The following is a 22,297-nucleotide window of genomic DNA, read 5'->3' as shown; positions in this document are numbered from 1 at the left end:
CACAGAGATGGTTTTCCGCCATAACTTTCTTGGTGTGTTAGTTTACAACACATTAGAATAATGACCTATACGGTAACCAGAAAACCAATTATACATGTTATATTAAAATTAACTAAATATAAAATACCATTATGCAATTTATAATTGGTCTCCTGGTCAATTGGACAATCATGCATCGGAGTCTTGAGGGTTTTTCGATATCTCAGGACCCAAGTTCACTTTTTGTCAGTATTTCCTCCGTGTAAATGTCAGTAACACAGGTTGACAATGAAAATAGTTGTATGAATTTTATTAACTAAATTTACATACCCATGACGATTTTCATAGGTTTTTATTGCTAATGATAGGCATTTATTGCTGATGATGATGAAAATCGTCATAGGTATGTAGTTTTATTTAATAAAATTCATCTAACTATTTATTTTTGTTGTCAACATGTGTTACTGACACTTACACGGAGAGGAAATCCTGGCAAAAAGTGCACTTCGGGTCGTGGGATATCGAAAAACCCTTAAGACTCTGATGCCTGATTGTCCGCTTGACTATGATGTCAGTTATAAATTGCATAATGATATTTTATATTTAGTTAACTTTAATAGAGCATGGCATGTATTATTGGTTTTCTGGTTACCGTATAGGTCATTAATTTAGTGTGTTGTAAACTAACACACCAAGAACGATATGACGGAACATCATCTCTGTGTTACCTACCAACAAAGTTTATGGTACATACTCTACATATTTTATATTCCATTTTACTATAATTACAAAATTTGTTAAGTCTTTTATTTCATTCACATGAAACTTTTTTTTGTTTCACATGAAAGCAATCTGCACTTGATTGGATGCACAGTCCTAAGGCTGTAAGGGAGTTATATCAGAATGACTTCATGAGAAGAATAGAATACGTTCGAAAGGTGTGATTTATGAGATGTACTCAATACTATAGTATGTATGTTATACCATTTTCAGCTAGTTTCTTACATAATTAAGTACATTAGTTTTATATAAGTTTTTTTTTTACAACTTTTGCAGTATTTCATTCCTATGAATGAACGAGGTGTGCATTGGTATCTCGTGGTTGTTGATTTTAGTGAAAGAAAGATGTATGTGTTGGATTCAACACCATGTGATGAAAGAAAGTTGCTTAGACAAAGAGATGTATTGAGATTGGTATTTATAACTCATTATTTTTCAATTTTCCCTTCTCTTTTCTAGCAAATATTAAAGTTAACATTACTATTTTTGGAGGAGATGTTTATAGAGGATTCATTTTATGATTGCGGAATCAAGTTATAGAATCACATTATCTCCAGAGGACTCATTAGTCAGAGATATGAATCGTAAGTTTCATTCAGTTAATCTTCTTACATTATGGTGAATAAATCTACTACTAGTCTTTTGATTTCTATTCTTGATTTTCAGTAGCGACTGCGGAGTCTGGGTTGCACCCTGGATGAAAGAATGTGGTAGGAAAAATGACTATGATTGCATAGAAGTAAGCACCTTCTGAATATTTTTTTCTGTCTACATCAAACAAATTTATAATCCATAATAAATTATATTTTTCTGGCTTGCCGCTTTAAGGTTTATTACTTTTTGTGGTTAACTTTTTTATTAGGAAACACTTAGTGCAACATGATTTGGCTATATAAGTTGTGGAATAGTTGTTATATTTAATATAACATTTTAATGTGTGCACAGGTTTGTCCAAATACAAGGGTAAAACTTGTCATTTATTTGGTACATAGTATTTACAATACAAAGATGGAAAAAATCACAGAAAAAGCATGTGACCACCGGAAGGATGTGGAAGAAAAAAGGATTCAATTGTAAAATGGTGGATGGATCTGCAAAAAAGGAGGAATTTACTTGTCAACCAATGATTGTATTACATGACTTTGGTTTAATTAGGCACTTCAGCATTTACAAATTTATTTGAATATTTTAATATGGCATTTCAATCTAGACATATTTTATTTTATTTTTTTACAAATGTAAACAATTTTATTTGAATGGTTTGACTTGGCAATTCAGCCTAGACAAATTTATTTGAATGGTTTAATTTGGAAGCTTTTTAAATTTCACGTCTCAATTCAGTTTTTTCGTTGGTTTTGTTAGATGTGATTCATCTATACTGACTTGTTGTAGTGATAATTACGTTGGTGGAAGTCACCACAGTGGATAATGCTTCCTCTAAAAAAGAATATTTCATCAAAACATTTTACTTGTGCAAGAAAAATATAATTGAAGTATGTATTGCAATCTAATCTCATAATAGAGCATCTAAAGCATTGGATGCAATTATGCACTAATATAACTTTAGTTGTTAATGTTGAGCATCAATTATTTCAACGTGTTTGGCTGAATAACTGACATTATGTTGATGATTATTTCATGTTGCCAACCACAAGTGCAGAATTTAGATAAATGTTTTGACATCAAACTACTTCTTTGATTAAGAGTGTGATAGCTTCAATGAACTCTCTGCAAGAGAGGCAACCATTATCACCTTTCAATATTTTCTTGATGAAAAATACAAGATGCATATAATTGTTGAGAGCTATATTTTAGATTATGTAATTTTAAGTAAGCAAAATAATAAGACTAAATTATTATTTTTTAACTCGAAAACATCTTCATGAGAAAACAAAACCTGAGAGTCAAATTAAGAAGAGTCAAATCCATGAGAAATACCTGAGAGTTATTTATTGCCAATGTGAGTTTTGAGGTTATATCACTGAGTTAATGTCAATTCCTAAGAACAAATCCATCAATTTTTAAGCTTCAAATATAGCTGGTCCAAATAACCTAGTAACCTGTTCAAAACCAAACCCACAACACTACTATATAATCAAACCCTTAAGAATTGTTTACTAGTATCGAAAAAAGGATGGGTATATAGAGAGCCAAAACCTGTGACAAAAACATATGAGCAACATTAACTCATATTTCCCAAAGGATGGGTCCTGAGAGAGCCAAAAACCTGTGACCGAATTTTCATCGATATCATCTCGTTCATATTTTAGCTGCTCCAACACATTTTTTAACAACAATAAATCAGTTTACTGCACATGCTAGCATCTTAAAAACTTTGCTCCAAGAGAACTGAAAGTATACTTATGTAATAAACTAGGATAAGAATGGTCAATTACATGTTAGAATTATGAAAGGTGTCCTGGAAAACATAAATGAACAAGTACAAGGGCACACAATTCTTAATTTTTCAATAAATAGAACATGGTCCTAATTTTGCAGATGCCATACTTTGTAAATTTGCAGCGTTATTTTTTTTATTCAAAAGCTATATATCTAAATATACACATTCATCTACACACAAACCTTTAAGAGAGCTGATTTACACCGTTGATTCTATCACCAGCCACACCCTACAATAGATATTACAAGCCAAAAATTAATAAGAAATAAGGTTTGCATAATAATCTGAACACTAATGACATGATAATTTTAAAAGTTCGAAATTAATTGAATATAGAGAAACTGAAAAATCAGAGGTGACCTCTTCAACTGTCTTTACTCTTTAAATTATAATACCTAACCATTAGTTACAGTTATGAAAAGCATGGGAAAGTGCCTTTACCTTATGGTGCTTTTCTGTTGAAAGACGACCCTAAGATTGATTCTGAACCAAACACACGAGCAAGGCTAGAAAATATTGTTTCTTGATCTTACGTGGAAATGGCTTGAGCAGTAAGAAGGGTTTTATTGTGCTCAAATAAATTCATCAAGAGAGTCATAGAGAGATCATGCACTTGATTTGGGTCAAAAGAAATCCATAACAACTTTCCCACGTAGCCGAGTTATAAGAAAGGAGAGGAGAAAACAATTAGGCATGTTTCTCTCAAAACCGTTTGGACGTGGATCCTCATGATAGGCATTAGTGGAATGATTCAAAGAAGCAATTAAGTGAAGGTCAAATAAAAACATAGCAATAAAAAATATGAATGGAGAAATCATAGGAACTGATTTTAATTTCCTTTGAATCCTATTCAACGTAATCCATCTACTACTAAGGAAAATAGGTTTAGTGGAATTGGATCAACACAAGTAATGGCTCTAAATTCCTAAATTTTAGCTCATTCCTACTTTTTTTCTTCTGTCGTTATTATTTTTTTTGTCTTGTGTCATTCATTACCTCAACATATATATAAATTCACTTGATAAATATTAAACTAAGTTTATTAAATAAATTGGGTACTAATCTAAAACTAGCTTATTATTGTTTTCATTAAAATAATTAAATTCAAAAACCAATAATTCAAAATAACTTCTAAGGTTGTGTTTGGTAAAGACGAGAAGCTAGCTTATAGCTTGAGAGAAATTGATTGATCAAATTGATGTGACTATAATAGGATAATCTCCTACTTGTTTAATATCTCTGTTGGTATCAATTTCTCTCAAGGCATTGGGAGTATAAATAGTGCATTTGGGTAAAATCAATTTCACCATTTTCAGTAACATTTAGTGAATGTGAATCTCTATCTCTATACATTACAACTATTGATGAAACTTACTGACATGCATCTCTCACAATCTTTAAATTATTTTTGAATGAACGTCTTTATGGGCAAGTGGAAGCACTTACATAGAAATCGATCGATGTTGCCATAGAATGATAAAAAAAAAAAAAATGACATTTGACTCATCTGTTAAGATCATCAATTGTAGTTGGGACAAGTTTGATTTTATGGTCATTCTGTATAGTCATGCTTTGCGCATTTATAACATTATAGCTCAATCAAAATTTACTTACAGCTCACTGATCATTGAGATCAACAACAACACTCCATATTTAACTCAAACAAGTACTTATATGTGTATTAATTTGATCAAAACCAGTGTTTTAAACATCACAGGCACAGCAGATATTGCCTTTATTATTGGTTACAGCTCAAAGATCTCTTTAATCTTTACAATAGGAGTAGCTGCAACATGTATTAAAACATTTTTGTAAAGAATCAATTGATCAGCTAAACTTTGCCTATATTTAACTCCCATAACCACCACATGGTAGTATCTTTCTAAATAGCCAAATAGGTTGTTAACTGAAGAAACCGAAATGTGTTTCCTTCCAACAACTGAAGGCAAAACCCAAATAGTGTAGAATAAGATTGATGCAAAAAAAAATATCGATGGAGTTTGGACTCAATAATATCCTAGTTTTAGGCTTTAATCCTGGATGGCTCTCCCACAACTCTCTCCATTCTTGTGTACCACTCACCAATACGTGTGTGCTCCACCATATCCTTACCAGACCTTAAATAGCGTATGGGTCTTAGAACTCCAAAGACAGCCAGGTCGGCGAAGTTAGGCTTAATCCCTCCTGAAAAGACAACAAAGTAGTCAAAGTCAAAAGAATGTGAAATGATTATTCGTTACAATAACACTAAGAAAATTGTAGTAAACTGAAGAAACATCTGAAACTTTTTTTATGGCTGACCTCACAAATAGACCATTAAGTACTTTTTTTTTTTTTTTTTGGTACAAAACCATTAAGTACTTATTTTGAATGGTTTAGGTGCACATTCTTAATCATGAATACTCTTTTAAGGTTTAAATAAATCAAATGAATGACTGCAGTGCAAATATTATAATGTTCCCAATCATTACAAAATCAAAACTAGTTAGGTAATACAGATGGAAACTTCAAGACCAATATTTTGACATGCAAAGGATACATGAACCCATAATTTGTTTGATACTGATTTGCTTGGAAAAAAATCAACAAAAGGGAAAATAAAAATATCAGCATTTTAAGTTATCTCAAGCTTCAGTTTCAGAAGTGTGCATGCTCTTGCATATATAATAGTCTTCGTAATACAGAACGGGAACACATACCAAGGAACTCACGGCCATCCAGAGCATCTACCCATGTTTCTGCTGCCTCATAGAGAGCAGCACGCTCATCGGTAATGTTATATTTCTTCTTTAGCTTCTTGGACACAAAATACATAGCTGCAGCTCCAGCATACTTCACCGAAATTTTTTCCACATAGCTAAAATTGCCTAAATAACAATAAAATGGGAATAAATTATCCATTTATCACACATTACCCCCATTTGAAAAAAATATAGCATGGCCAAGGAAAGTAGTTCAAATAACGAAAGTCAAATGAAATAAATTCAGCATTTGCTTGTGAGGTGGGATAGATATACATGACATGAAAACAGAAAAAACAATAAGCAATAACATGTCCATATATCTGTGTGTGTGTGGGTGGGGAGGGAGGGAGGGAGGGAGGGAGAGACCACATAGAAAAGTTACCAAACAACAAAGAATTTTATGATGTCAGTAGAAATAATGTTCATTTCTTGACTCTTGTAGATGCCTGAAACCAGATTATTGCGCAACAGAAAAAATAATTGTTCATTTTATCTACCAATAAAGGACGCTGTTCCAATGCATGCTTATTGAGATATCAGAGTCAACTTCATATAGCAGAGAACTTGGTGAAAAGAAATATAAAAAACCAAACACTCAACTAAACAACAACAATACTTACTACGTCCGTTCCTTATTATAAGAGACAATTCACATTTTAGGTTCATTGGATGATTGATGTATATCTAGACTATATATAAAGAAAATAGGGAGTTTCAGGGAGATTTTGGGCTGACTTTTTTGTTATTCCAATTATACCCTTAAACAAATTTTCATATAATAATATTGTATTGTTGGTGTTATTAAAAAAGATAAAAAAATTGTTATATTATTGTAGTCATTGAAAAATATAAATATGGTTTGTTGAATTTGTTACATTTGAAATTCACAAATATCTATACTTATAATTTTTTATCTATATCAAAAAACTTATATAAAATATCGTTTGTAATTTACATGCAAAATTTCTATAAAATATCTTTGATAATCTACAAGCGTTAGCGCAACAAAAAGAGCAGAAATGAATAGCAAAGACTTGTGCAACTTACCATTGGACGTGATATAGTCAAAGGACTCGAGAGCTTCAGAGGTATTTCGGTATATATTAGGTGACAGAACGTGTACCAAATGATTATCAACCCACCTACATAAAAAAAGTAAAATATGAGTGTGGTATATAAACATCAGGACTGAATAATTTCTCCAGGTTATTTCTGTTCGAATTTCCTGTAACAAGTTCAAAATTTGCTTAAAGCAACTCAAATTGCCACTATTCATCTCTCTTGCAATCCAAGTCGAGTGTCAAATTGTTGAAAATTCAATTCTAAACTATAAACATTGGGTGCTAAATTTAGCATCTAGTTAAAAAATACTAATGGTGTGCCCAGACACAGCCCACTCCATAATCAACACCTAAGGGCCCATTTACTTTGGAACAATTGTCTTGCATTTCCAGAAACAATGAAAATGACTTGCTTGTTAACAAGTAAAACTGATACAAATTTTAGAAAATGAAAATAATAAATGTTGTCACAGTAAACGGGCCCTAACATTTCTTGTTTAAACAAATGGGAGTGACTGCGAATTTGCATTCATTGGTAAAGCTATAGTAAAAACATATCGCCGAGGTTGTGAAAAGGAGAAATAATTAATATATTTATTAATTAATATATTTATTTCTTACTAAAAATTAAAAACCTATATTGAAAAATGTTATAAGTATATATAATTTGAAGTTGCCAAGAGCCCCCTTTCATATAACAGTGCATCCCATGATTCAGGTGAACCAACAATACAAATTACGAGAATCAAAACTCAAAAGTAAACAACTGAAAGAAAAATAAATTGATTGAAATCTTACCCCATAAACAGAATCAGTAAATTACTCTCTTTCCCAACCCCAAACCTTTGTTGCATATTTTGTCCCTCAATATAAGACCCTTTACAAACTTACATATGCATTAATTATATCTTCACAAAAATACCCCTATTTAATTTAGAATTGGGAAAAGTACATTTATTTTTTTCTCTCTTATGCTGTCATTAAATATAGAGATACTTATGTAAAAGTAGCACATATTTTTTACAAATCTATCGATACAACTACTTTTCTTAATCTCCATGAAATCTGTTAGAGGGTCTATTAATAAGGGACAAAGGGAGTACAATCATGCACAGACATGAGATTCCTAACAAGTAGTGTGTGATTAAGAATGACTGAAATCAAACTGTCATATCATACAAAGAAAGATGACAATCAACATGATCATGCAGAAAAAGAGCAGTATCTTATTGTATACTGTTTTGATACAACAAATACCCGATGATAAATATGATTGTTAGCACAATAGTACACCACATTTTATGCATATTCTATATGTAAAAAGATAAGTGAATTATTTCATAATCATCACTGAGTACCACAAGATAAAGTTTTTCAATCCTAAAGCACATGATTCAAGGAAAGAGAGAACAAAAGGCCAAGGAAGGAAGGAAGGAAGGAAGAAAGAAAGGTTCCTCTGCACAACACACACAGCAACTTCACCATAGATGGTTCAAAACAATGTGTGAAAACAACTTCAAATTGGAAAAATGAAATTCAATCAGACTTATAAGGATTTCTTCACATTACCCTCTTACATTTATTGAAACATGTTTTATTGAAAGATACAGCAGAACCAAGAGAAATAGAACCATACCGCCTCCATTTGGTCTCTTCGTCGACCTCATCCTCAGAGGTTGAATCTGCCTTTTTCTTAGACAGGATCTTCTCTCCAAGCTTGTCAATTATAGCTGCCAAAGAAAACACAATAATAGTGAACAAGTTACAGTGAGTCTTATTTAGTAGGAACAAGTCCATTCAGCAAACTTCACAATCAATTTTCAAGGGAAAATGTGGAAAACCTGACGAGTCATTTAGCTGCTCGCCATCTACCATTATTATTGGAACCTTCTTATATTCAGACCATTTGATTTCTTTCTTGCTAAGCGGGTTGACCTCCACAACTTTGTACGGTATGTCATAGTAATCCAAAAATGCTGGTAAAGCAAACAAAACTATCAGCAACAGAAGCTAGAAAATGCTGTGAAATCCCAATGAAAAAACTATAGTAACAAAAGATCTATAGCTGAATAAGTATAACTGCCAACATACCATGACACATTCACCATCATACATAATAAGATTGAAAAATGGGGGGAAAATTTAACCTCATATAAAAATATAATTTAACTACCAATGTATATTACCAGCATGTATATTACCAGCTTTTCATCTTCATTCTATTCTTATGATCTTCTAAAATACACATTTAGTAAATGACACTAATTTTACCATTGAAATCAACTCAACTAATCATTTCCTTAAGAACTGCGCACCACCAAAATGCGACAATTAAAATGAGACGGAGGGAGTACTCATTGTTATGGATCTGGAATTGGCCCTGCAGTGCAGGCTGCTACGGTGGCCAGCCCAATTCCCAGGTTTCCAACACAAGCACAACTAATCAAGGCACATGCAGATTTGGGAAGACATTAACCAAATGATTGTTTAAAACTATATATTAACCATGCAAATATCTGCATGTGCCTTGATTAGTTGGCTGGCCACCGTAGCAGCCTGCACTGCAGGGCCAATTCCAGATCCATAACAATGAGTACTCCCTCCGTCTCATTTTAATTGTCGCATTTCGGTGGTGCGCAGTTCTTAAGGAAATGATTAATTTCAGTTACACGGATAGCTTCTCGGTCCTCACTCCTCACGGCTTGATTATATAAATCAAACATCATTTCAAGTCAAAGTATTCATATATTTAGACCACTCATGCTCCTAAATCTATGTAGGACTGACATTTCAAATTGAAAATGTATACAGTGTCCAGCATGTGTCGGTGTCATCCACCGACACGCCACTAACACATGTAATTACATTCAATCACTACCATTATGTGTTTATCTTACCATGTTTATCTTACCATTCTACACTACACCCCAGAAGGAAAAGAAAAAAAAACACTTTTTATCTCTCTTCCTATCTATAACTAGGTCCACATTCAGAACAGCCCGGATTGATTTTGGAGGTGTAAAATTGATACCAACATGTTTGGTTGCTATCATGTTGAGTAGAATTGATTTTATCTCTCTTCCTATCTATCGAGTAGAATTGATTTTGACTCCAAAATTGAGTTGAAGGTAAAGTGATTTAAGTTTGTATAAATTGATGTAAAAGTGAGTTGAACAATAAATATGAGTATAAAAATCAATTCTAGAATTAGAAGCTACAATTTCAAGCTTCAAGTAGACTAAAATCTGAAGGCAGAACCAATTCTAAACGTGTCAAAATCAATTCTACACCTCTAAAATCAATTTTAGGCTTATAGCTCATCCAAAAGTGGATCCAAACATACACATAGCATTTGAGTCTAAACAAACATGATTTTTACACTATAACTTATCGTTGGACTCACTCTAACTTGTGTACCAAATCATATAAACCACTTTACATTTAACTCATTTTGAAGTAAAATCAATTTTTGTCACTGATGAACCAAAATGCACATAAATCATATTGATATGTTTCTAATTTTTCCAATTGACAAAAACTAAATAAATATCAATTCAATTCAACAACTCCGAATCAAAAACATAGATAACAAATAAACAATTCCGAGAAATCCAAAACCACGGATCAACGATTTCGAATCAACAATAGAAATCAACGTTTATACCTTTCACTTTGTTACAGAACGGACAAGCTTCATACTGATAGAGAACGACTTCATTCGGCAAAGCATCCGACGGAGGAGGTTCCTTAGCGAGCACTTCCTGAGAGAGAGACGAAGCAGCGAACAACGCACCGGTAACACCGAGAGAAGTTCCGGCGGCAACGGCGATGGCGGAAGAAAACCAACGGCGGCGAGATGGAGATGAACCGGCGGTGGTGCCGTAAAAAGCGGATTGGAGAAAACGGTTAGGGAGGGGGATAGAGGTGGCGGAGCCGTCGCGTGCGGCGGCGAGGGTTCTGTAGAGTAAAACGGAGGAAGCTCTTCTCATAGTGTGAGTTTGTGTGAGATTCAGAACCACACAGATCTTGAATTTTGATTTTTTTTTTTTTTTTATTTCTTACTTTTTGTGATTGCTGAACAAGCTAGAAAGGGTTTAGAAAAGTAGTTTTGAGGGTTTTAGGTGTCCTTTCTATATCACACAGAATATAGATGGTTGACGTGTACAAAACTTGTTTTTACATAAGCAAGTCTTGCCTAGCGACAAACCTAAATAATACAGTAATATTTATTTAGACACACGTAATTGATAAAATTTAAAACAGAAATGATATTAAGTCATATGATTAAAAATTACTTATCTTTTAAATTTTATCATTACTTTTTTTGATTTGAGGTTGTAACCATAGAAGACTTTCTCTTAATATGAGTGTGTCTAAGTATTTTTGATTTGGGGTTGTACCCAACCAAATATTTCTCTTTTTACAGAGGATGTATAAAAGTTTTTTGAGATGTGTTATTTGAACAGCCGTATGGTTGACAATTTATGTAACAACCATTGATTTACAAAAAAAAACTATGTAATGACATTAAAATCAAAGTAATAGAGAGATAAAGTAAAAACATAATGTGAGTACGAGAGAGAAAAATTTTCACAAAATTTGTCATTGTACGAATATAATTTCTTAAGTTTTTTTTTAGGGAATGTACAATCAAGTTGGTATCCCCCTAGCAAGCTCCATCACAATTCAGTTTTGTCCATGATCCATGGTAACAAATGAAAATTGTGTTCCATATGGCATGGTCCAGGCCTGGGTGTGGTCATCGTCACATGTTTCGGTCTACACAACACAAGGATAAGCCATGTTAGATTAGTCGGTCTAGTGAAGTCTTCCTTAAAAATAGACTCGTTTCGCTAAGTCCAAAAGTGCGAGAAAAAAAAAGATCATAAAACTAGTTTGCCTCTCCACGATAAATCTCACACTTATATCTCTCTGAATCAGATTTGTTATATAATAAAGCTTCCAGTTGATTATATAAAAAGTAATTAATTAAGCATTATACTTTTTTAAAAAGAAGTAATTCTCTTATTTCTGATAAACCCACCGTAATTAGGATCTTTGACCCCAATAATCACCCTAAGGTCTCTCTATGACTTAAGTCTTTTAGTGCATTATATAAAAAAAATGATGCAGAAGTCTTGTTTATTTTTTATTCAAGGTTCAAGTCTCTTATGGAACAAGTAAATAATTATGTATTATATATTTTTAAAACAACATTTCTTTGATCAACTACTCCTTAATAAAAATAGGCATATGAAAGTTTTGCAACAACAATTCCAACAAACCAGAGTGGCGCAGCGGAAATATGGTGGGCCCATAACCCACAAGTCCCTAGATGGAAACCAGGCTCTAATAAAAAAGAAAAACATTTCATATTTTTTTTAATTATTAATATTAACATATTTCTATCAAGGTCTCAAGTTCGATCCTCTCCAGTGTCAATTTCGGTAGCTCTGGCTTTAAATGGGGCCTCCACAAATGGACAGTGAGAATGGTCCCCTCAAATTAGTCGGTCCTTGGATCGGATATCGAGTTTTAAAACAAATACTAACATATTTCTTGCAAAAAATCTCACACGATCAATTACATTACATTGACATTATTTTCATATTTTTCTTTTGAAACCTTCACAAGACGAATTGTTGTAAAAATAAAAAATTCACCAAAAACCCACAAATCAAAATATTAAGTTATACTGAAAATTTTCATCATCAAAATATGCTATATTTACATGCAACAGTTGTTTTTATAAACTTTAAAAACTATTTTGTATGTTTTCTTGGCATAATAAAGGGCAAATCCTACAAAAGAAAAAAAACAACATTTAAGATAACCCACTGTAATTAGGATCTTTGACCCAAATAATCGCTTTAAGGTCTCTCTATGACTTAAGTCTTTTGGTGAATTATATAAAAAAAGTTTCACGTAGAAGTCTTGTTTATTTTTTATTCAAGGTTCAAGTGTCTTATGGAAGAAGTAAATAATTATGTATTTTATATTTTTAAAACATCATTTATTGGATCAACTATTCCTCAACAAAATTAGATCAAGTACTATTATATGAAAGTTTTGCAACAACAATTCCAATAAATCAGAGTGGCGTAGCGGAAGCGTGGTGGGCCCATAACCAACAGGTCCCTGGATTGAAACCAAAAAAGAAAAACATTTCATAACTTTTTAATTATTAATATTAACATACTTCTTTTAACATATTTCTTCCAAAAAATCTCACACAATCAATTACATTACATTGACTTTATTTTCATATTTTTCTTTCAAAACCTTCACAAGATGAATTGTTGTAAAAATAAAAAAATTCATCAAAAACCCACAAATCAAAATATTAACCCACAAATCAAAATATTAAGTTAGTTTGAAAATTTCCATCATCAGAATATGCTACATCTTACGTGTAACATTTGTTTTTATAAACTTTAAAAACTATTTTGTATGTTTTCTTGGTATAATAAAGGGCAAATCCTACAAAAGAAAAGAAAAAACTACACTTCTAGTCATGCAAGTTTCAAATGTTTTAGCAAATATGAGACTCTTCAGCACAACAGAGAAGTCTCAAACACATTCGTTTTCGTAGAATTTAGCGTGATAATGTAGTTAGCTAGCCGATCAAAGCTTTTGCTGCCCTCACGCCAAACATTATTGACTTTGACATGCCAATTTAAGGATATGAACTTACAGATAAGAAGAACCTGAGTCGAAATCTCATTTATAGAAGCATAATTATTAGTAACCATTATAATAAATGTGTATTTTAGCGTCACTTTTCTCAACGAGATTAGAAACGTCATCTCTTCAGGCCATATACATGCCAATGTATATGCCCCACATTTAAGCTTGCAGGGCATCACACGCTTCAAATTTTTAAGTGTAACATTCAATCCATCTACCCTTTGAGTATGTCGCATCCAACCAAGTTGGCGTCCCCTTGGCAAGCTCCATCACAATTCAGTTTTGTCCATCCCATTCGACGTCCATGGTAACCAATGAAAATTGTGTCCATATGACGTGGTCCAGGCTCGGGTGTGGTCATCGTCACAGGTTTCAACCTACACAACACAAGGATAAGCCACGTCGGATTAGCCGGTCCAGTGAAGCCTTCCTTAAAAATAGACTCGTTTCGCCAAGTCCAAAAGTGCAACAAAAAAATAAGATCATAAAACTAGTTTGTCACTCCACGATAAATTTCACACTTGTATCTCTCTGAATCAGATTTGTTATATATTAAAGCTTCCAGTTGATTATATGAAAAGTAATTAATTAATTATTATACATCTTTAAAAAGAAACAATTCTCTTATTTCTGATAACCCACTGTAATTAGGATCTTTGACCCCAATAATCGCCTTAAGGTCTCTCTATGACTTAAGTCTTTTGGTGAATTATATAAAAAAAGTTTGACGTAGAAGTCTTGTTTATTTTTTATTCAAGGTTCAAGTGTCTTATGGAAGAAGTAAATAATTATGTATTATATATTTTTAAAACATCATTTATTGGATCAACTATTCCTCAACAAAATTAGATCAAGTACTATTATATGAAAGTTTTGCAACAACAATTCCAATAAATCAGAGTGGCGTAGCGGAAGCGTGGTGGGCCCATAACCAACAGGTCCCTGGATTGAAACCAAAAAAGAAAAACATTTCATAACTTTTTAATTATTAATATTAACATATTTCTTCCAAAAAATCTCACACGATCAATTACATTACATTGACTTTATTTTCATATTTTTCTTTCAAAACCTTCACAAGATGAATTGTTGTAAAAATAAAAAAATTCATCAAAAACCCACAAATCAAAATATTAACCCACAAATCAAAATATTAAGTTAGTTTGAAAATTTCCATCATCAGAATATGATACATCTTACGTGTAACATTTGTTTTTATAAACTTTAAAAACTATTTTGTATGTTTTCTTGGTATAATAAAGGGCAAATCCTACAAAAGAAAAGAAAAAACTACACTTCTAGTCATGCAAGTTTCAAATGTTTTAGCAAATATGAGACTCTTCAGCACAACAGAGAAGTCTCAAACACATTCGTTTTCGTAGAATTTAGCGTGATAATGTAGTTAGCTAGCCGATCAAAGCTTTTGCTGCCCTCACGCCAAATATTATTGACTTTGACATGCCAATTTAAGGATATGAACTTACAGATAAGAAGAACCTGAGTCGAAATCTCATTTATAGAAGCATAATTATTAGTAACCATTATAATAAATGTGTATTTTAGCGTCACTTTTCTCAACGAGATTAGAAACGTCATCTCTTCAGGCCATATACATGCCAATGTATATGCCCCACATTTAAGCTTGCAGGGCATCACACGCTTCAAATTTTTAAGTGTAACATTCAATCCATCTACCCTTTGAGTATGTCGCATCCAACCAAGTTGGCGTCCCCTTGGCAAGCTCCATCACAATTCAAATTTGTCCATCCCATTCGACGTCCATGGTAACCAATGAAAATTGTGTCCATATGACGTGGTCCAGGCTCGGGTGTGGTCATCGTCACAGGTTTCAACCTACACAACACAAGGATAAGCCACGTCGGATTAGCCGGTCCAGTGAAGCCTTCCTTAAAAATAGACTCGTTTCGCCAAGTCCAAAAGTGCAACAAAAAAATAAGATCATAAAACTAGTTTGTCACTCCACGATAAATTTCACACTTGTATCTCTCTGAATCAGATTTGTTATATATTAAAGCTTCCAGTTGATTATATGAAAAGTAATTAATTAATTATTATACATCTTTAAAAAGAAACAATTCTCTTATTTCTGATAACCCACTGTAATTAGGATCTTTGACCCCAATAATCGCCTTAAGGTCTCTCTATGACTTAAGTCTTTTGGTGAATTATATAAAAAAAGTTTCACGTAGAAGTCTTGTTTATTTTTTATTCAAGGTTCAAGTGTCTTATGGAAGAAGTAAATAATTATGTATTATATATTTTTAAAACATCATTTATTGGATCAACTATTCCTCAACAAAATTAGATCAAGTACTATTATATGAAAGTTTTGCAACAACAATTCCAATAAATCAGAGTGGCGTAGCGGAAGCGTGGTGGTCCCATAACCAACAGGTCCCTGGATTGAAACCAAAAAAGAAAAACATTTCATAACTTTTTAATTATTAATATTAACATATTTCTTCCAAAAAATCTCACACGATCAATTGCATTACATTGACTTTATTTTCATATTTTTCTTTCAAAACCTTCACAAGATGAATTGTTGTAAAAATAAAAAAATTCATCAAAAACCCACAAATCAAAATATTAACCCACAAATCAAAATATTAAGTTAGTTTGAAAATTTCCATCATCAGAATATGCTACATCTTACGTGTAACATTTGTTTTTATAAACTTTAAAAACTATTTTGTATGTTTTCTTGGTATAATAAAGGGCAAATCCTACAAAAGAAAAGAAAAAACTACACTTCTAGTCATGCAAGTTTCAAATGTTTTAGCAAATATGAGACTCTTCAGCACAACAGAGAAGTCTCAAACACATTCGTTTTCGTAGAATTTAGCGTGATAATGTAGTTAGCTAGCCGATCAAAGCTTTTGCTGCCCTCACGCCAAACATTATTGACTTTGACATGCCAATTTAAGGATATGAACTTACAGATAAGAAGAACCTGAGTCGAAATCTCATTTATAGAAGCATAATTATTAGTAACCATTATAATAAATGTGTATTTTAGCGTCACTTTTCTCAACGAGATTAGAAACGTCATCTCTTCAGGCCATATACATGCCAATGTATATGCCCCACATTTAAGCTTGCAGGGCATCACACGCTTCAAATTTTTAAGTGTAACATTCAATCCATCTACCCTTTGAGTATGTCGCATCCAACCAAGTTGGCGTCCCCTTGGCAAGCTCCATCACAATTCAGTTTTGTCCATCCCATTCGACGTCCATGGTAACCAATGAAAATTGTGTCCATATGACGTGGTCCAGGCTCGGGTGTGGTCATCGTCACAGGTTTCAACCTACACAACACAAGGATAAGCCACGTCGGATTAGCCGGTCCAGTGAAGCCTTCCTTAAAAATAGACTCGTTTCGCCAAGTCCAAAAGTGCAACAAAAAAATAAGATCATAAAACTAGTTTGTCACTCCACGATAAATTTCACACTTGTATCTCTCTGAATCAGATTTGTTATATATTAAAGCTTCCAGTTGATTATATGAAAAGTAATTAATTAATTATTATACATCTTTAAAAAGAAACAATTCTCTTATTTCTGATAACCCACTGTAATTAGGATCTTTGACCCCAATAATCGCCTTAAGGTCTCTCTATGACTTAAGTCTTTTGGTGAATTATATAAAAAAAGTTTGACGTAGAAGTCTTGTTTATTTTTTATTCAAGGTTCAAGTGTCTTATGGAAGAAGTAAATAATTATGTATTATATATTTTTAAAACATCATTTATTGGATCAACTATTCCTCAACAAAATTAGATCAAGTACTATTATATGAAAGTTTTGCAACAACAATTCCAATAAATCAGAGTGGCGTAGCGGAAGCGTGGTGGGCCCATAACCAACAGGTCCCTGGATTGAAACCAAAAAAGAAAAACATTTCATAACTTTTTAATTATTAATATTAACATATTTCTTCCAAAAAATCTCACACGATCAATTACATTACATTGACTTTATTTTCATATTTTTCTTTCAAAACCTTCACAAGATGAATTGTTGTAAAAATAAAAAAATTCATCAAAAACCCACAAATCAAAATATTAACCCACAAATCAAAATATTAAGTTAGTTTGAAAATTTCCATCATCAGAATATGCTACATCTTACGTGTAACATTTGTTTTTATAAACTTTAAAAACTATTTTGTATGTTTTCTTGGTATAATAAAGGGCAAATCCTACAAAAGAAAAGAAAAAACTACACTTCTAGTCATGCAAGTTTCAAATGTTTTAGCAAATATGAGACTCTTCAGCACAACAGAGAAGTCTCAAACACATTCGTTTTCGTAGAATTTAGCGTGATAATGTAGTTAGCTAGCCGATCAAAGCTTTTGCTGCCCTCACGCCAAATATTATTGACTTTGACATGCCAATTTAAGGATATGAACTTACAGATAAGAAGAACCTGAGTCGAAATCTCATTTATAGAAGCATAATTATTAGTAACCATTATAATAAATGTGTATTTTAGCGTCACTTTTCTCAACGAGATTAGAAACGTCATCTCTTCAGGCCATATACATGCCAATGTATATGCCCCACATTTAAGCTTGCAGGGCATCACACGCTTCAAATTTTTAAGTGTAACATTCAATCCATCTACCCTTTGAGTATGTCGCATCCAACCAAGTTGGCGTCCCCTTGGCAAGCTCCATCACAATTCAAATTTGTCCATCCCATTCGACGTCCATGGTAACCAATGAAAATTGTGTCCATATGACGTGGTCCAGGCTCGGGTGTGGTCATCGTCACAGGTTTCAACCTACACAACACAAGGATAAGCCACGTCGGATTAGCCGGTCCAGTGAAGCCTTCCTTAAAAATAGACTCGTTTCGCCAAGTCCAAAAGTGCAACAAAAAAATAAGATCATAAAACTAGTTTGTCACTCCACGATAAATTTCACACTTGTATCTCTCTGAATCAGATTTGTTATATATTAAAGCTTCCAGTTGATTATATGAAAAGTAATTAATTAATTATTATACATCTTTAAAAAGAAACAATTCTCTTATTTCTGATAACCCACTGTAATTAGGATCTTTGACCCCAATAATCGCCTTAAGGTCTCTCTATGACTTAAGTCTTTTGGTGAATTATATAAAAAAAGTTTCACGTAGAAGTCTTGTTTATTTTTTATTCAAGGTTCAAGTGTCTTATGGAAGAAGTAAATAATTATGTATTATATATTTTTAAAACATCATTTATTGGATCAACTATTCCTCAACAAAATTAGATCAAGTACTATTATATGAAAGTTTTGCAACAACAATTCCAATAAATCAGAGTGGCGTAGCGGAAGCGTGGTGGTCCCATAACCAACAGGTCCCTGGATTGAAACCAAAAAAGAAAAACATTTCATAACTTTTTAATTATTAATATTAACATATTTCTTCCAAAAAATCTCACACGATCAATTGCATTACATTGACTTTATTTTCATATTTTTCTTTCAAAACCTTCACAAGATGAATTGTTGTAAAAATAAAAAAATTCATCAAAAACCCACAAATCAAAATATTAACCCACAAATCAAAATATTAAGTTAGTTTGAAAATTTCCATCATCAGAATATGCTACATCTTACGTGTAACATTTGTTTTTATAAACTTTAAAAACTATTTTGTATGTTTTCTTGGTATAATAAAGGGCAAATCCTACAAAAGAAAAGAAAAAACTACACTTCTAGTCATGCAAGTTTCAAATGTTTTAGCAAATATGAGACTCTTCAGCACAACAGAGAAGTCTCAAACACATTCGTTTTCGTAGAATTTAGCGTGATAATGTAGTTAGCTAGCCGATCAAAGCTTTTGCTGCCCTCACGCCAAACATTATTGACTTTGACATGCCAATTTAAGGATATGAACTTACAGATAAGAAGAACCTGAGTCGAAATCTCATTTATAGAAGCATAATTATTAGTAACCATTATAATAAATGTGTATTTTAGCGTCACTTTTCTCAACGAGATTAGAAACGTCATCTCTTCAGGCCATATACATGCCAATGTATATGCCCCACATTTAAGCTTGCAGGGCATCACACGCTTCAAATTTTTAAGTGTAACATTCAATCCATCTACCCTTTGAGTATGTCGCATCCAACCAAGTTGGCGTCCCCTTGGCAAGCTCCATCACAATTCAGTTTTGTCCATCCCATTCGACGTCCATGGTAACCAATGAAAATTGTGTCCATATGACGTGGTCCAGGCTCGGGTGTGGTCATCGTCACAGGTTTCAACCTACACAACACAAGGATAAGCCACGTCGGATTAGCCGGTCCAGTGAAGCCTTCCTTAAAAATAGACTCGTTTCGCCAAGTCCAAAAGTGCAACAAAAAAATAAGATCATAAAACTAGTTTGTCACTCCACGATAAATTTCACACTTGTATCTCTCTGAATCAGATTTGTTATATATTAAAGCTTCCAGTTGATTATATGAAAAGTAATTAATTAATTATTATACATCTTTAAAAAGAAACAATTCTCTTATTTCTGATAACCCACTGTAATTAGGATCTTTGACCCCAATAATCGCCTTAAGGTCTCTCTATGACTTAAGTCTTTTGGTGAATTATATAAAAAAAGTTTGACGTAGAAGTCTTGTTTATCTTTTATTCAAGGTTCAAGTGTCTTATGGAAGAAGTAAATAATTATGTATTATATATTTTTAAAACATCATTTATTGGATCAACTATTCCTCAACAAAATTAGATCAAGTACTATTATATGAAAGTTTTGCAACAACAATTCCAATAAATCAGAGTGGCGTAGCGGAAGCATGGTGGGCCCATAACCAACAGGTCCCTGGATTGAAACCAAAGAAGAAAAACATTTCATAACTTTTTAATTATTAATATTAACATATTTCTTCCAAAAAATCTCACACGATCAATTACATTACATTGACTTTATTTTCATATTTTTCTTTCAAAACCTTCACAAGATGAATTGTTGTAAAAATAAAAAAATTCATCAAAAACCCACAAATCAAAATATTAACCCACAAATCAAAATATTAAGTTAGTTTGAAAATTTCCATCATCAGAATATGCTACATCTTACGTGTAACATTTGTTTTTATAAACTTTAAAAACTATTTTGTATGTTTTCTTGGTATAATAAAGGGCAAATCCTACAAAAGAAAAGAAAAAACTACACTTCTAGTCATGCAAGTTTCAAATGTTTTAGCAAATATGAGACTCTTCAGCACAACAGAGAAGTCTCAAACACATTCGTTTTCGTAGAATTTAGCGTGATAATGTAGTTAGCTAGCCGATCAAAGCTTTTGCTGCCCTCACGCCAAATATTATTGACTTTGACATGCCAATTTAAGGATATGAACTTACAGATAAGAAGAACCTGAGTCGAAATCTCATTTATAGAAGCATAATTATTAGTAACCATTATAATAAATGTGTATTTTAGCGTCACTTTTCTCAACGAGATTAGAAACGTCATCTCTTCAGGCCATATACATGCCAATGTATATGCCCCACATTTAAGCTTGCAGGGCATCACACGCTTCAAATTTTTAAGTGTAACATTCAATCCATCTACCCTTTGAGTATGTCGCATCCAACCAAGTTGGCGTCCCCTTGGCAAGCTCCATCACAATTCAAATTTGTCCATCCCATTCGACGTCCATGGTAACCAATGAAAATTGTGTCCATATGACGTGGTCCAGGCTCGGGTGTGGTCATCGTCACAGGTTTCAACCTACACAACACAAGGATAAGCCACGTCGGATTAGCCGGTCCAGTGAAGCCTTCCTTAAAAATAGACTCGTTTCGCCAAGTCCAAAAGTGCAACAAAAAAATAAGATCATAAAACTAGTTTGTCACTCCACGATAAATTTCACACTTGTATCTCTCTGAATTAGATTTGTTATATATTAAAGCTTCCAGTTGATTATATGAAAAGTAATTAATTAATTATTATACATCTTTAAAAAGAAACAATTCTCTTATTTCTGATAACCCACTGTAATTAGGATCTTTGACCCCAATAATCGCCTTAAGGTCTCTCTATGACTTAAGTCTTTTGGTGAATTATATAAAAAAAGTTTGACGTAGAAGTCTTGTTTATTTTTTATTCAAGGTTCAAGTGTCTTATGGAAGAAGTAAATAATTATGTATTATATATTTTTAAAACATCATTTATTGGATCAACTATTCCTCAACAAAATTAGATCAAGTACTATTATATGAAAGTTTTGCAACAACAATTCCAATAAATCAGAGTGGCGTAGCGGAAGCGTGGTGGGCCCATAACCAACAGGTCCCTGGATTGAAACCAAAAAAGAAAAACATTTCATAACTTTTTAATTATTAATATTAACATATTTCTTCCAAAAAATCTCACACGATCAATTACATTACATTGACTTTATTTTCATATTTTTCTTTCAAAACCTTCACAAGATGAATTGTTGTAAAAATAAAAAAATTCATCAAAAACCCACAAATCAAAATATTAACCCACAAATCAAAATATTAAGTTAGTTTGAAAATTTCCATCATCAGAATATGCTACATCTTACGTGTAACATTTGTTTTTATAAACTTTAAAAACTATTTTGTATGTTTTCTTGGTATAATAA

The 22,297-nt window shown here is 32.5% G+C and overlaps 1 protein-coding gene and 2 long non-coding RNA genes across 3 annotated transcripts; 1 reads left to right on the top strand and 2 right to left on the bottom strand.

The window, feature by feature from the left end:
• Nucleotides 1-676: 676 nt before the first annotated feature.
• On the top strand, nucleotides 677-2,095 carry LOC146917165 (uncharacterized). The gene is made up of 3 exons (XR_015014119.1): nucleotides 677-917; nucleotides 1,036-1,498; nucleotides 1,705-2,095. It is a non-coding gene; the product is annotated as an uncharacterized LOC146917165 (long non-coding RNA).
• Nucleotides 1,657-3,708, bottom strand: LOC146917164 (uncharacterized). The gene is made up of 4 exons (XR_015014118.1): nucleotides 3,343-3,708; nucleotides 2,917-3,029; nucleotides 2,698-2,819; nucleotides 1,657-1,850 (listed from the first exon to the last, which is right to left on the bottom strand). It is a non-coding gene; the product is annotated as an uncharacterized LOC146917164 (long non-coding RNA).
• A 1,104-nt stretch (nucleotides 3,709-4,812) lies between these two features.
• LOC146917163 (Glutathione S-transferase family protein) lies at nucleotides 4,813-11,069 on the bottom strand. The gene is made up of 6 exons (XM_085718949.1): nucleotides 10,630-11,069; nucleotides 8,807-8,941; nucleotides 8,602-8,695; nucleotides 6,952-7,046; nucleotides 5,860-6,027; nucleotides 4,813-5,344 (listed from the first exon to the last, which is right to left on the bottom strand). Exons 1-6 carry the CDS (start codon nucleotides 10,952-10,954, stop codon nucleotides 5,184-5,186), a joined length of 978 nt encoding a protein of 325 aa, XP_085575075.1. The 5' UTR covers nucleotides 10,955-11,069; the 3' UTR covers nucleotides 4,813-5,183.
• Between the last annotated feature and the right edge of the window lie 11,228 nt (nucleotides 11,070-22,297).

This window comes from Medicago sativa, chromosome 6 (genome assembly GCF_051527215.1).
Source record: "Medicago sativa cultivar Bolivia chromosome 6, Bolivia_mono, whole genome shotgun sequence".
NCBI lineage: Eukaryota > Viridiplantae > Streptophyta > Magnoliopsida > Fabales > Fabaceae > Medicago > Medicago sativa.
Note: the sequence above shows the minus strand (reverse complement) of the source record. Positions and strands in the feature narration are given on the sequence as shown.

Excerpts from the sequence above, each read along its gene's own strand:
- LOC146917163 (XM_085718949.1), bottom strand. The coding sequence starts at position 10,954 with ATGAGAAGAGCTTCCTCCGTTTTACTCTACAGAACCCTCGCCGCCGCA. Across the intron at positions 8,942-10,629 it reads GTTCTGTAACAAAGTGAAAG|CATTTTTGGATTACTATGAC; the intron begins GTATAAACGTTG and ends TTGCTTTACCAG. Across the intron at positions 6,028-6,951 it reads TGACTATATCACGTCCAATG|GCAATTTTAGCTATGTGGAA; the intron begins GTAAGTTGCACA and ends ATTGTTATTTAG.